The following is a 16,106-nucleotide window of genomic DNA, read 5'->3' as shown; positions in this document are numbered from 1 at the left end:
CTCTGTGGCCTTCATTTAAAAATCTTTCTTTTCACAATGCAGGAAGAACACAGGTGGGGAATAAATGTTCTAATAACTTCTCTTTCTTCTGATGTTTTACTTTCTTAGAAAAACCAAGCCCACCCGAAAAACTTGGAGTAACAAGTGTATCCAAAGATAGTGTTTCCCTGGCCTGGGTGAAGCCAGAACATGATGGTGGAAGCAGAATTGTACATTATGTCATTGAAGCACTAGAAAAAGGACAGAAAAATTGGGTGAGATGTGCAGTGGTAAAGTCAACCCATCATGTCATTTCTGGTCTGAGGGAGAATTCTGAATACTTTTTCCGGGTGTTTGCTGAAAATCAAGCTGGTCTGAGTGACCCAAGAGAGCTTCTGCTTCCTGTCCTTGTAAAGGAGCAGCTAGGTATGTCTAATTTTATGCAGAAGCAAAATTTGAAATTACTTGCATTGACTTAAGTTAATTTGCAAGAAAACGTTTTTCACCTTCACCTTCCATACTCTTATTTTTCAGAACCACCTGAAATTGACATGAAGAACTTCCCAAGTCATACCGTCTATGTTAGATCTGGTTCAAACCTTAAAGTTGATATTCCAATTTCTGGAAAACCACTGCCCAAAGTGACCTTATCAAGAGATGGTGTCCCGCTGAAAGCAACCATGAGATTTAACACTGAAATTACTGCTGAGAACCTGACCATCAATCTCAAAGAAAGCATTGCTGCTGATGCTGGAAGATATGAGATCACTGCTGCCAACTCCAGTGGAACAACCAAAGCTTTCATTAACATCATCATACTGGACAGGCCTGGTCCCGCAACTGGCCCTGTTGTGATTAGTGATGTAACTGAAGAGAGCGTGACTCTCAAGTGGGAGCCACCTAAGTATGATGGTGGAAGTCAGGTTACCAATTACATTGTACTCAAGAGAGAGACAAGTACTGCAGTATGGACTGAAGTGTCTGCGACAGTTGCAAGAACCATGATTAAAGTCATGAAACTGAGCACAGGACAAGAATACCAATTCCGCATCAAGGCAGAAAACCGCTTTGGCATCAGTGATCACATAGATTCGGCTTGTGTGGTTGTCAAACTACCATACAGTAAGTTGTCAAACTTTTCAAAGATCCCAGGTTTCCATATACATAAATGTTTTAAAGGTCTGTATTAACCTGTGGGATTTCTCTCTTTTGTAGCAACACCTGGACCGCCATCTACACCATGGGTCACTAAAGTCACTCGAGAAAGTATCACCGTGGGCTGGCATGAACCAGTGTCCAGTGGAGGCAGTGCAGTTATAGGCTATCACCTGGAAATGAAAGACAGAAACTCTATCTTATGGCAGAAAGCCAACAAAATGGTCATCCGCACCACTCACTTCACAGTCACAACCATCAGTGCTGGACTTGTCTACGAATTCAGGGTGTATGCAGAAAATGCTGCTGGTATTGGAAAACCCAGCCATCCTTCAGAACCAGTCCTAGCCATTGATGCCTGCGGTATGTATTTGTCATTAGAAGGACAGTTCTCACTACTTAAAAACGCAAACCTTCTTTCTGCAAAGCAAAATAATGTTGAAGTAAGTGCCACTAATCTGCTTCCTGTCATTACCACAGAACCCCCAAGAAATGTCCGTATCACTGATGTTTCAAAGAACTCTGTCAACCTTTCGTGGCAACAACCAGCTTATGATGGAGGAAGCAAGATTACAGGCTACATTGTTGAGAGACGAGACCTTCCAGATGGCAGATGGGCCAAGGCCAGCTTCACCAACGTTACCGAGACTCAACTCACTGTCTCTGGCTTGACTCAGAATTCCCAGTACGAATTCCGTGTCTTTGCTAGAAATGCTGTCGGTTCCATCAGCAATCCATCTGAGGTTGCAGGCCCCATTACATGCATCGATTCTTATGGTAAGCATTTTTAGCAGTTTGAATCCCAACAGCAATTTAACTCAGTATTTTGTCTTACTTTTGTGGTCCTAATCTGTAGGATAACTTTTACTATGTACGTTGTTAGACTTTTAGAAGAAATTATGAATTAGCTGTGAGTCGTAGGAAAATTCCATAACCCCTCCAGGCCTCTTGACGTAACTGTAAAAACATGAGATTTGGACTACAGGATACCTAAAGAGCTTTCTGACTTCAGCCTTTCATGATGCTTTGATTACATGAGTTGGTGTTTTCACTCTTCTGTTTAAAATTTTCAGCATCAATAATTAAAACCATGGTTGAATGCCCAGAGAATATTCCTCTGAAATAAGTGAAAGACTAAACAGAGGCATTAATGATGATAATATTAGCAGCAGCTAACATTTACTGGGTACTTTCCATGAATTCTCTCCCCTAGTTCTAACAGCCTTAAGATAAGCCCATTTTACAGAAGAGAAACTGAGGTTTAGAGCACTTATATAACTTCCCCAACATCAAGCAGCTCATTAACAATAGGGTGGGTATTCAAACAGACAGACTCCAGAATTCTCTCTACATGGCTGTCAGTCCAAAATACACACACTTGACCATTCTGGAAAATAAGTGGCACATTCAACTCAACAGTGCTTTGAAAATTAAAATTTCATGAGAGTTAGGTACCCTGTGACACTTTTTCTAAAAGTCCCCATTTTCAAGGAGGAGTCTCTACGGTATCTGGGCAAAAGTATCCACTCCCATCCTCATGCTGAGAATCCCAGGGCTTCTCTTTATGAACCAGGCTTTGTAGACACTGAGTCAGTATTTGTGAGACTGTGAAGCAAGTCAAATTAATTCTGTTTCTCAAAAACCTTAAGCAGCCTGGCAGAAAATCAGTCCAGGCAAGTTTACAGCTCTGTGAGTAGATAATTCAGAATTCAAGGGTCTGATGTGAAATGCCCCCACTTGGATACCAGTGAACTGGGAAGGGAAAATAAAAAGAATCAGAGGTAGTCAGAGGAAGGAGAGCTAGAATAAAAGAAAACATATAATTCAGCTTCTGCAATGATGCTCTCACTGCCATATCCCATCGCATCACTGGAATAAAACACCTGATAGATGTTAAAATACATTTCAAAGGCATTTAAGTCCCTGTGCAATTAGTGCAGTGTCACTGGGGTACAGAGCTTACTCACAGTCTTTCTTCCCCATCTGTGATAAAAGAGTGGCTTGTAAAATTAAATGTAAAATATAAACAGTATTAGAACTACTTCGTGTGCATTATTTAATAAAGGCCAATGAGCTTACTTTGAAGTTGCGGCAATTATTTATTTCATCCTTGTGATTTTCTAAATATTTCTCATCTGTTTTTCTTGAAGGTGGACCCGTAATTGATTTGCCTCTAGAATATACAGAAGTTGTCAAATACAGAGCAGGTACATCTGTGAAGCTCAGAGCTGGCATTTCTGGCAAACCTGAGCCTACAATTGAGTGGTATAAAGATGATAAAGAGTTACAAACCAGTGCACTGGTGTGTGTCGAAAATACCACTGACCTTGCAGCTATACTCATCAAAGATGCAACTCGCCTTAACAGTGGAAGCTATGAATTAAAACTAAGGAATGCCATAGGCTCAGCCTCAGCCACCATCAGAGTGCAGATCCTTGGTAGGTGGTGAATACAGGCCCACATCATATTTTGTTTGCCTAAAACTTAATAATTTTAAATTAGAAGCCTTCTAAAATTTACTAATATACCATTTTGTTTTTTCATTCACAGACAAACCAGGACCTCCAGGTGGACCAATTGAATTTAAGACCGTCACTGCTACAAAGATAACTCTTCTCTGGCAGCCTCCAGCGGATGATGGCGGTGCAAAAGTCACTCACTACATCGTGGAAAAGCGTGAGACAAGCCGCGTCGTGTGGTCTATGGTGTCTGAAAATTTGGAAGAGTACATCATTACGACCACCAAGATTATCAAAGGAAATGAATACATCTTCCGGGTTCGCGCTGTGAACAAATACGGAATTGGTGATGCACTGGAATCTCACCCAGTGGTAGCAAAGAATGCATTTGGTGAGACATGATTTCATTAGAAAACTAAAATCAAATACCTGAAAATTTAAAAATAAATGTAAACTGGGAATTCCCTGGTGGTCCAGTGGTTAGGACTTGGCACTTTCACTGCCAAGGCACGGATTCGATCCCCGGTTGGGGAACTAAGATCCCTCAAGCCATGCAACGCGGCCAATACATACATACATACATACATACTATTCTGCTAGCTTATGAATACGTTTTCAGAGCTTGATTGACTTTTATTTTCTTGTTCATCATATTGCTTCTCATTATCATCCTTTTCACCAGGTAGAAAGTATAATAAATGAAACCAATATTCTTAGATAGGATTTGAAGATTAAAAGGTAGAATTTATCAGTAATGTTGATCCTTTGAACTCATTTTCCTCTTCCTTTCTAAACAGTCACACCTGGGCCTCCGAGCGTGCCAGAGGTGACAAAGATAACCAAGAATTCGATGACTGTTGTCTGGAACAGGCCAGTTGCAGATGGTGGTAGTGACATAAGCGGCTATTTCCTTGAGAAACGAGACAAGAAGAGTCTGGGATGGTTTAAAGTCCTAAAGGAGACTATCCGTGACACCAGACAGAAAGTGACAGGACTCACGGAACACAGTGACTATCAATACCGAGTTTGTGCTATAAATGCTGCTGGACAGGGTCCATTTTCTGAACCATCTGACTTCTACAAAGCTGCTGATCCTATTGGTAAGTGTGGTGTCTTCACCTATGTCTTCTTTCATGTCACCAAACTGTACACGATTATGTAATTACGGTACTGTGATTGGCCATGCCAGATCCTCCAGGCCCACCGGCTAAGATAAGAATCGAAGATTCAACTAAATCGTCCATCACTCTTGGCTGGAGTAAGCCGGTCTACGATGGGGGCAGTGCTGTTACTGGATATGTTGTTGGCATGAGACAAGGAGAGGAAGAGGAATGGACTGTTGTCTCTACAAAAGGAGAGGTCAGAACTACAGAGTATGTGGTATCTAACCTGAAACCTGGAGTCAATTACTACTTCCAGGTATCCGCTGTAAACTGTGCCGGACAAGGGGAACCTATAGAAATGACTGAACCCGTACAGGCCAAAGATATACTTGGTACGTACCTACTGGTATGATTGTGTTTTTATTTTTTTAATAGAGGAAATCACTCATTTCCTTGCTTTAAAATTCATTGTATATGCCCATTTTATGTCTACAGAGGAACCAGAGATCGACCTAGATGTGGCTTTCAGGACCTCCATTATAGCTAAAGCCGGTGAAGACGTACAAGTGTTGATTCCCTTCAAAGGCAGACCTCCACCTACTGTCACATGGAGAAAAGATGAGAAGAATCTTGGCAGTGATGCCAGATACAGCATTCAAAACACTGATTCATCTTCATTACTCACTATTCCTCAAGTCACTCGCAATGATACGGGCAAATATATTCTCACAATAGAAAATGGCGTTGGTCAGCCAACGTCTTCAACTGTGAGCGTTAAAGTGCTTGATACACCAGCTGCCTGCCAGAAACTACAGATTAAACATGTTTCTCGAGGCACAGTCACATTGCTCTGGGAGTCTCCTCTCATTGACGGAGGATCTCCCATAATTAACTACATCATTGAGAAGAAAGATGCCACCAAGAGAACATGGTCTTCAGTGTCACACAAGTGTTCTAGCACATCCTTTAAGGTAACAGATTTGTCAGAGAAAACTCCATTCTTCTTCAGAGTTCTTGCAGAAAATGAAATTGGAATCGGGGAACCCTGTGAAACTACAGAGCCAGTGAAGGCTGCCGAAGTACCAGCTCCTATACGCGATCTCTCAGTGAAAGACTCAACAAAAACATCTGTTACCCTGAGCTGGACCAAGCCTGACTTTGATGGTGGTAGTGTCATCACAGATTATACTGTGGAAAGGAAAGGTGAAGGCGAACAAACATGGTCACATGCTGGTGTAAGTAAGACATGTGAAATTGAGGTTAGCCAACTCAAGGAACATTCAGTCCTGGAATTCAGAGTGTCTGCCAGAAATGAGAAAGGACTGAGTGATGGCGTCACTATTGGGCCAATTACAGTGAAAGAACTTGTAATTCCGCCGCAAGTTGACCTGTCAGAAATCCCTGGGGCACAAGTCACTGTGAGAATTGGGCATAATGTGCACCTCGAGCTACCTTATAAAGGAAAACCTAAACCATCTATCAGTTGGCTGAAAGACAGTTTGCCGTTGAAAGAAAGCGAACGTGTTCGTTTGAGTAAAACTGAAAACAAACTTACTTTGAGTATTAAGAACGCAAAGAAGGAGAATGGAGGGAAATACACCATTATTCTCGATAACGCAGTTTGTCGAAACTCATTTCCCATTACAATCATCACACTCGGCCCACCATCAAAGCCCAAAGGGCCCATTCGATTTGATGAAGTCAAGGCTGACAGTGTCATCATATCATGGGATGTGCCCGATGACGATGGAGGGGGAGAAATTACCTGTTACAGCATTGAGAAGCGAGAAGCTTCACAAACTAATTGGAAGATGGTGTGTTCCAGTGTTGCCCGGACAACTTTCAAAGTTCCTAATCTAGTCAAAGATGCTGAATACCAGTTTAGAGTTAGGGCAGAAAACAGATATGGAGTCAGCCAGCCACTTGACTCAAACATCATTGTGGCAAAACACCAGTTCAGGATTCCTGGCCCCCCAGGAAAGCCAGTTACATACAATGTGACTTCTGATGGCATGTCCCTAAGTTGGGATGCTCCAGTTTATGATGGCGGTTCAGAGGTTACTGGATACCATGTTGAAAAGAAAGAAAGAAATAGCATCCTGTGGCAAAGAATTAACACATCACCGATATCTGGAAGAGAACACAGAGCTACTGGACTAATGGAAGGCCTGGATTACCAGTTCCGTGTATACGCTGAAAATTCTGCCGGCCTAAGCTCACCTAGTGACCCAAGCAAATTTACCTTAGCTGTTTCCCCAGTAGGTAAGTGACCGAGGATTATTCAAATATATTTAATTCCACAACTGAATGTGTTAGTGACAACTCAAACACTGCTTTTCTTCCACGTATCACCTTCTCACATATTTCCTAGCCACTAGAGAGCTGGTCAGGTAAAGCAAGGGGGATGATTTTAAATCAGTCTAAAAGAGCAATTTAAAATTCTTTTTTTAAAGACTCTGATACAAAAAAAAAATTGCAATTAATGGCTAAAATGAGTTTGGGGGATTTATTTATTTTCCTTCCACTGAAGATTAAGAGTTGATTACAGAAATAACGATGCCTTTAACTTGCATCTAATTTATAGACCCACCCGGCACTCCTGACTACATTGATGTCACCCGGGAAACCATCACTCTGAAATGGAACCCACCACTGCGTGATGGAGGCAGTAAGATTGTGGCCTACAACATCGAGAAACGGCAAGGGAGCGATCACTGGACCAGATGCAACTTTAGTGATGTCAGCGAATGCCAGTACACGGCAACAGGACTTAGTCCTGGGGATCGATATGAGTTCAGAATACTTGCAAGAAACGCTGTTGGAACCATAAGCCCGCCCTCACAGTCTTCTGGCGTAATTATGACAAGGGACGAAAATGGTAAGCATTTACAACCAATTTCCAATGTAACTAAGAGCATTCACATTTAAAAAAAAAAAAAAAAAAAAAAAAAAAAATATATATATATATTTTGGGGGGGCTGGTCTATAAAAATGGGAAGAGAAACAACATTTCATACAGATTACCAAAGGTTGTTAGGTGGATGAATTCGATTTTCTACCTTTCAGATGAAGAGAAGAAAAAAATGTAATTAGCATCAATTCTTTTTACCACGTCTACTATTTCATTTCCATATAAATAGCATGCAAGTGGGAATGAGTTTTTAGCTTTGTGATTTCAGTCATTTATAATAAATGAAGAAAAAAAGGTCCCAAGAATAACTGTCCCTCTCGACTGAAGTTACTAAAACACAACACAGGTCCAACAGCACAATTATCACCTTGCCTGAGTGCAGCTGATGGCCCCGCACAGGAACTTGTTTGAATATGCAGCAGTATCAGGAAGTAAATGATCCGTAAATGTTTCATTTCTCTTTTTACAAATGGAAATGCAAGATTAATAACATGACAGATATAACAAAGGCAATAACCTAATAATATGCAAATGTTTAACCCCATAGTCTAAATTCTCAACTATCAATCCTTTCAGAATAGCCTTTGGTATAAGCATTACCCTTTCAGGATTTATGATATGGTGCCAATGAAAAACATGCTTATTTAAGTCTTCATTAAGCCAAACTAATGCATATTGTCTCTTTTGTAGTTGCACCAATTGTAGAGTTTGGCCCTGAGTACTTTGATGGTGTCACTATTAAGTCTGGAGAGAGCCTTAGAATTAAAGCTTTGGTGCAAGGACGGCCAGTACCTCGAGTAACTTGGTTCAAAGATGGAGAAGAAATTGAGAAGAGGATGAATATGGAAATAACTGATGTCCTTGGATCCACCAGCCTCTTTGTTAGAGATGCTACTCGGGACCATCGTGGTGTATACAGAGTGGAAGCCAAAAATGCATCTGGCTCCACAAAAGCAGAAATTACAGTGAAAGTACAAGGTACTCATAAAATAGCTTCTTAATCTTACAATGTACAGGACTTGGATTAAAGACATGCCTGATTGCATTTTAATGGCCAAGGAGAAAGAAACTAACTCTGGAACCTTTTTCTTATAGATACACCAGGAAAACCAGTCGGGCCAATAAGATTCACCAGTATAACTGGCGAGAAGATGACCTTGTGGTGGGATGCTCCACTCAATGACGGCTGTGCTCCCGTATCGCACTACATCATTGAAAAACGGGAAACCAGCAGACTTGCTTGGGCGCTAATTGAGGATAATTGTGAAGCCCTCAGCTATACCGCCACTAAACTAATAACTGGCAATGAATACCAATTCCGTATTTCTGCAGTCAACAAGTTTGGTGTTGGCAGGCCACTGGATTCTGACCCAGTGGTTGCTCAAATACAGTACAGTAAGCGACCATTTTTACTAAGTGGTACTATGTCATAAGGTTAACTTCCAAGCAAATGTGTCTAATTGGTTTCTTTCTTTCTTTGTTTTCATTTTACAGCTACTCCCGATTCCCCTGGCACTCCAGAACCTAGCAATGTAACAGGCAATAGCATTACCCTGACATGGGCAAGGCCAGAATCAGATGGTGGCAGTGAAATCCAACAGTACATCCTTGAAAGGAGAGAAAAGAAAAGCACACGATGGGTGAAAGTGATCAGCAAACGACCAATCTCTGAGACAAGATTCAAAGTCACCGGTCTGACAGAGGGCAATGAGTATGAATTCCATGTCATGGCTGAAAATGCTGCAGGAGTAGGACCTGCAAGTGGTATCTCAAGACTAATCAAATGTAGAGAGCCAGTCAACCCCCCAAGTGCTCCCACTGTGGTCAAAGTGACAGACACATCAAAGACAACTGTGAGCTTAGAATGGTCTAAGCCAGTGTTTGACGGAGGGATGGAGATAATTGGGTATATTATTGAAATGTGCAAAGCTGACTTAGGAGACTGGCACAAGGTGAATGCAGAAGGATGTGTGAAAACAAGATATACAGTTACTGATCTACAAGCAGGTGCAGAATACAAATTCCGGGTTAGTGCTGTCAATGGTGCTGGAAAAGGAGACAGCTGTGAAGTGACCGGCACCATTAAAGCAGTTGACCGATTATCAGCTCCTGAGTTAGACATCGATGCCAACTTCAAGCAGACTCATATTGTGAGAGCTGGGGCCAGTATTCGCCTCTTCATTGCCTATCAGGGTAGACCGACTCCGACAGCTGTGTGGAGCAAACCTGACTCTAACCTTAGCATTCGGGCTGATATCCATACAACAGACTCCTTCAGCACCCTCACCGTGGAAAACTGCAACCGAAACGACGCAGGGAAATATACCCTTACTGTGGAAAACAACAGCGGTAGTAAGTCAATCACATTCACCGTAAAGGTGCTAGACTCTCCAGGCCCACCTGGCCCAATTACCTTCAAGGATGTGACCCGGGGATCTGTTACATTGATGTGGGATGCCCCTCTCCTTGATGGGGGTGCCCGAATCCATCACTACGTGGTAGAGAAACGAGAAGCCAGTCGCCGTAGTTGGCAGATAGTCAGTGAAAAATGCACTCGTCAGATCCTCAAGGTCAACGACCTGGTAGAAGGCGTTCCATACTATTTCCGTGTTTCTGCAGAAAATGAGTATGGTGTTGGTGAACCCTATGAAATGCCAGAACCAATGGTAGCCACGGAACAGCCTGCTCCACCAAAGAGACTTGATGTCATTGACACAAGCAAATCCTCTGTGGTCTTAGCTTGGCTTAAACCTGACCATGATGGAGGCAGCCGAATCTCTGGCTACCTGCTCGAAATGAGACAAAAGGGATCTGACTTCTGGGTTGAAGCTGGTCACACCAAACAGCTGACTTTCACAGTGGAGCACCTCACTGAGAACACTGAATATGAATTCCGCGTGAAGGCCAAGAATGATGCTGGCTACAGTGAACCCAGGGAAGCCTTCTCTTCTGTCATCATCAAGGAGCCTCAAATTGAGCCCACAGCTGATCTCACTGGAATTACCAATCAGCTCATAACTTGCAAAGCAGGCAGCACGTTTACCATTGACGTGCCAATCAGTGGTCGTCCCGCCCCCAAAGTAACATGGAAGCTTGAAGAAATGAGACTTAAGGAGACAGATCGCGTGAGTATCACAACAACAAAAGACAGAACCACCCTGTCTGTAAAGGACAGCATGAGAGGTGACTCTGGAAGGTACTTCCTGACCCTGGAAAATACAGCTGGTGTTAAAACATTTACCATCACAGTTGTGGTCATTGGAAGGCCAGGTCCAGTAACTGGCCCCATTGAAGTCTCATCTGTCTCAGCTGAATCATGCGTCCTGTCATGGGCTGAACCTAAAGATGATGGAGGCACCGATATTACTAATTACATAGTTGAAAAGCGTGAGTCAGGCACAACAGCTTGGCAGCTTGTCAATTCCAGCGTCAAGCGCACTCAGATTAAAGTCACTCATCTCACAAAATACATGGAATATTCTTTCCGTGTCAGTTCAGAGAACAGATTTGGTGTCAGCAAGCCTCTGGAATCAGCACCAATCGTTGCTGAGCATCCATTTGGTAAGAAAAATAGAAATCGTATTTCCAAGTCTCTATTATTAAATATTTCCCCTGAATTTTATAAAACTATATTCATATTTGATACCTTTGCTTATATTTAGTCCCACCAAGTGCACCTACCAGACCTGAGGTCTACCATGTGTCTGCCAATGCCATGTCTATTCGCTGGGAAGAACCCTATCATGATGGTGGCAGTAAAGTCATCGGCTACTGGGTTGAGAAGAAAGAACGTAACACCATTCTTTGGGTGAAAGAAAACAAACTGCCATGCTTAGAGTGCAACTACAAAGTGACCAGTTTGGTAGAAGGACTGGAGTATCAGTTCAGAACGTACGCACTCAATGCCGCAGGCGTTAGCAAAGCCAGTGAAGCATCAAGACCTATGATGGCTCAAAACCCAGTTGGTAGGTATCAGAATTTAAGGGTACATTTGTTTATCACCATCATCACCATCATCGTCATCATTATTGGTACTAGCAAAATTCAGAGTTGCATTTAACCTTACTTTTGCATCCCTTCCAGATGCACCAGGAAGACCAGAGGTGACAGATGTCACCAGATCAACGGTGTCACTGATTTGGTCTGCCCCAGTGTATGATGGAGGCAGCAAGGTTGTAGGCTACATCATAGAGCGTAAGCCAGTCAGTGAAGTTGGAGATGGTCGCTGGCTCAAGTGCAACTACACCATTGTATCTGACAATTTCTTCACCATTACTGCTCTCAGTGAAGGAGACACTTATGAATTCCGTGTGTTGGCCAAGAATGCAGCAGGCGTAATTAGCAAAGGATCAGAATCTACAGGCCCCATCACTTGCCGAGATGAATACGGTAAAGAATAGTCAATGCTCTCCTTTTAAGTTATAGTCAATGCTCTCCTTTTAAGTTATCACAATTTCTGTAACAATAAACTATCGTATATTCATTCACATCTATTTTGCCTGTGACAGCTCCACCCAAAGCCGAACTCGATGCCAGATTACAGGGTGATCTGGTTACCATCAGAGCAGGCTCGGATCTTGTTCTCGATGCTGCAGTTGGTGGCAAACCTGAACCCAAAATTATCTGGACCAAAGGGGACAAGGAACTAGATCTCTGTGAAAAAGTCTCTCTGCAGTACACTGGCAAACGAGCAACTGCTGTGATCAAGTTCTGTGACAGAAGTGACAGTGGAAGATACACTTTAACGGTGAAGAATGCCAGTGGGACCAAGGCCGTGTCTGTCGTGGTCAAAGTTCTCGGTAAGTACGTCAAACGATCTTTGATTTTCATAGCTTTCTCAAGCGTGGGCAGAAAGAAACACCTTCCTCATTGCTCGTCCTTACACCTGTTTCAGATTCCCCGGGCCCATGTGGAAAGCTCACCGTCAGCAGAGTAACAGAGGAGAAGTGCACTTTAGCCTGGAGCCTTCCTCAGGAAGATGGAGGTGCAGAAATAACTCACTACATCGTGGAAAGACGCGAGACTAGCAGACTCAACTGGGTGATTGTGGAAGGCGAATGCCCAACCCTATCCTATGTGGTTACCAGACTCATCAAGAACAACGAATACATATTCCGAGTGCGGGCAGTAAACAAATATGGCCCTGGTGTGCCTGCTGAATCAGAGCCCATTGTCGCCAGAAACTCCTTCAGTGAGTATTAACACTCAAACAGTTCAGCAGTTGAAATGTAATGGGATCGGGGAGAAGGGAGGACAGTCATAGCAATAGTGATTTTGTGCGATTCTGATCATCCTTTTATTTTCATAAAAATATAAACAGCTATTCCATCACAACCTGGCATACCTGAAGAAGTTGGGGCTGGCAAAGAGCATATCATCATTCAGTGGACAAAACCTGAATCTGACGGTGGCAACGAGATCAGCAACTATCTAGTAGACAAACGTGAGAAGAAGAGCTTGCGCTGGACACGTGTGAACAAAGACCATGTGGTGTATGATACCAGGCTGAAGGTGACTGGCCTGATGGAAGGTTGTGATTACCAGTTCCGGGTGACCGCAGTAAATGCTGCTGGTAACAGCGAACCCAGCGAAGCTTCCAACTTTATCTCTTGCAGAGAACCATCATGTGAGTTCCGAGAATCATAAATTACCCTAATGCCCATCAAAACCACATTACGAATAATTTTCCAACATGCCATTTCCAGTAACTTGTAGAATTTGTGAATGGCCTAGAAAGTCATATGCTTATTAGAAGGATCTTAAATACAGCCTAAGACAGAAAACATTTCAACTACTACTTCTGTCAATAAGTTAGCAGTTACATTGCTAAAAATTGTTGCAGCATTTTCCAATCTGTGATAAAAATAAAGTATTCTACTACCGATATGAAAGGGATGTATTTTGCAAATCTTCCTAAGAATGGAGAGAATTTTGTTGTAATGATAATAACTACTGAAAAGAAAAAAAGACAACATCTCTTTTAAGAGGCTTAGCAGAGCATAAAGCTTCTTGTATTTTAGTAAGCACCTAACAAAATAATTGTCACAAAAGCTTCAGAAATAAGTGGCAAATCCTTGTACAAAGTTTAAGCCCAAGAACTAAAAGGAATAAATCACTTGGATTGAATCGAGGAAGTAGAAGAAACTTATTCCTGTACTTATTAGCAATGTAGAGGTGACAAGTGATATTAACCCTGCTGAAAGCTGAGCAACTAAAGAGAAGTCCCTGAGAATGGGTGCTGTTAGCAGTGAGCTTAGCAGGACACAGCATAGTTAGCCAAAGTGGCCAGAAAGAAACATCTACCTTTCTAAAGAAGTTTAACTCTTAAAACAATAATAATAGTAATAATAGAGCAGACAGTGCTATCCTGCAACATCAGAAGAGCCTAGTTACAAAGAGTATCTTGGTGAGTGTGGACAAAGAACGGTAATGCCTCAGTGAGTCTTGAAAACCAAAAATACAAATCTCAAGCTTCCTTATTTGTGTAATACCTGCATCCTTATTTTAAAATTTCATAGATACCCCTGGACCACCTTCTGCTCCCAGAGTTGTAGATACCACCAAACACAGCATTAGTTTAGCCTGGACCAAGCCCATGTATGACGGTGGCACTGACATCATAGGATATGTTCTTGAAATGCAAGAGAAGGACACTGACCAGTGGTACCGAGTGCATACCAACACCACAATAAGAAATAATGAATTCACTGTGACAGACCTTAAAATGGGCCAGAAATACTCCTTCAGAGTCGCTGCTGTGAACGTGAAGGGCATGAGTGAATACAGCGAGTCAACTGCTGAAATTGAGCCCACGGAAAGACTAGGTATTTATAATATAAGGTTTTAGGTGAATTATTTTCTCATCACACCTGTTCATGAATTAATTAAGTTTTGACATTTACTTTCCAGAAATACCGGATCTTGAGCTTGCAGATGATTTAAAGAAGATTGTGACCATCAGAGCTGGGGCCTCGTTGCGGCTGATGGTGTCTGTATCTGGAAGACCACCACCCGTCATCACATGGAGCAAGAAGGGCATTGACCTTGCAAGCCGGGCGATCATTGACAACACTGAGAGTTACTCTTTACTTATTGTGGACAAAGTTAACCGGTATGATGCTGGAAAATACACCATTGAAGCTGAAAACCAATCTGGCAAGAAATCAGCAACTGTCCTTGTTAAAGTATATGGTAAGTATTTGTCTTAAGATGAACTATGCTGTGAGTAGATTCTTTAAAAAGATACACCTTGACCTCTGATTATCACCTCTCTAAAAGGAACTATGTTGAGTATGTTTTCCTGCCCCCCAAAAAATCTATCAACCAGTCAGGCAAACAGGAAGTATGGATCTTTCATTCTCTTGTTTTAGATACTCCTGGTCCCTGTCCTTCAGTGAAAGTTAAGGAAGTATCAAGAGATTCTGTGACCATTACTTGGGAAGTTCCCACAATTGATGGTGGAGCTCCTGTCAACAATTACATTATTGAGAAGCGTGAAGCTGCCATGAGAGCATTCAAAACAGTAACTACCAAATGCAGCAAGACGCTCTACAGAATTTCTGGACTTATAGAAGGAACCATGTACTATTTCAGAGTGCTGCCAGAAAATATTTATGGCATCGGAGAACCTTGTGAAACATCTGATGCAGTTCTGGTCTCGGAAGTACCTTTGGTGCCTGTGAAGCTAGAAGTTGTCGATGTCACCAAATCCACTGTTACCCTTGCCTGGGAGAAACCACTGTACGATGGTGGTAGCCGGCTCACTGGCTATGTTCTTGAGGCCTGCAAAGCTGGCACCGACAGATGGATGAAGGTTGTCACCTCAAAACCCACAGTCCTAGAGCACACTGTTATTTCCTTAAATGAAGGTGAACAGTACTTATTTAGAGTAAGGGCACAAAATGAGAAAGGTGTGTCAGAACCAAGAGAGATCATCACAGCCGTGACTGTACAAGACCTCAGAGGTATGTACCAAATCACCAAAATAGCAATAATAGTAAAGGAAAATGAAGGAAACATTCAGAATTCATGACACTTTGTCATTAGAAATAATACTTATGAATAAATGCCTACTTTTTCTCATAGTGTTGCCAGCAATCGATCTTTCTACAATGCCTCAAAAGACCATCCACATCCCAGCCGGCAGACCAGTAGAGTTGGTGATACCAATTGCTGGTCGCCCACCTCCTGCTGCTTCCTGGTTCTTTGCTGGCTCTAAACTAAGAGAATCAGAGCGTGTCGCAGTTGAAACTCATACTAAGGTAGCTAAATTAACCATTCGTGAAACCACTATCAGAGATACTGGAGACTATATACTTGAACTGAAGAATGCAACCGGAACTACTTCAGAGACCATTAAGGTTATCATTCTCGGTAAGGATGAGAGACCAAGACACAAGCAAGCTGTTGTTGTTTAGTCACCCAATTTTGATCTGAAGTGAAAATTAACCTCCGGGATTTCTTTTTTTTTTTTTTTTTTTTTTTTTAAAAAAACCCTTG

General features: G+C 42.2%; 1 protein-coding gene across 1 annotated transcript in view; it reads left to right on the top strand.

Moving 5' to 3' along the window:
- TTN (titin) overlaps nt 1-16,106 on the top strand; it is a 276,735-nt gene that overhangs the window by 244,314 nt on the left and 16,315 nt on the right. The window contains exons 277-298 of the mRNA XM_024732830.1: nt 109-405; nt 514-1,101; nt 1,195-1,497; nt 1,615-1,911; nt 3,285-3,572; nt 3,685-3,984; nt 4,391-4,693; nt 4,783-5,088; nt 5,192-6,958; nt 7,281-7,574; nt 8,298-8,585; nt 8,703-9,002; nt 9,102-11,168; nt 11,270-11,572; nt 11,691-11,996; nt 12,116-12,406; nt 12,502-12,798; nt 12,928-13,233; nt 14,126-14,431; nt 14,517-14,798; nt 14,978-15,571; nt 15,693-15,980. Of these exons, the coding sequence (XP_024588598.1) occupies nt 109-405; nt 514-1,101; nt 1,195-1,497; nt 1,615-1,911; nt 3,285-3,572; nt 3,685-3,984; nt 4,391-4,693; nt 4,783-5,088; nt 5,192-6,958; nt 7,281-7,574; nt 8,298-8,585; nt 8,703-9,002; nt 9,102-11,168; nt 11,270-11,572; nt 11,691-11,996; nt 12,116-12,406; nt 12,502-12,798; nt 12,928-13,233; nt 14,126-14,431; nt 14,517-14,798; nt 14,978-15,571; nt 15,693-15,980 (10,371 nt within the window). The remainder of the gene's footprint in view (nt 1-108; nt 406-513; nt 1,102-1,194; nt 1,498-1,614; nt 1,912-3,284; nt 3,573-3,684; nt 3,985-4,390; nt 4,694-4,782; nt 5,089-5,191; nt 6,959-7,280; nt 7,575-8,297; nt 8,586-8,702; nt 9,003-9,101; nt 11,169-11,269; nt 11,573-11,690; nt 11,997-12,115; nt 12,407-12,501; nt 12,799-12,927; nt 13,234-14,125; nt 14,432-14,516; nt 14,799-14,977; nt 15,572-15,692; nt 15,981-16,106) is intronic.

The sequence above is a fragment of the Neophocaena asiaeorientalis genome, unplaced genomic scaffold (assembly GCF_003031525.2).
Source record: "Neophocaena asiaeorientalis asiaeorientalis breed wild unplaced genomic scaffold, Neophocaena_asiaeorientalis_V1.1 scaffold96, whole genome shotgun sequence".
In the NCBI taxonomy this organism is placed as follows: Eukaryota; Metazoa; Chordata; class Mammalia; order Artiodactyla; family Phocoenidae; genus Neophocaena; species Neophocaena asiaeorientalis.
This window is presented reverse-complemented; position numbering and strand designations above follow the sequence as displayed.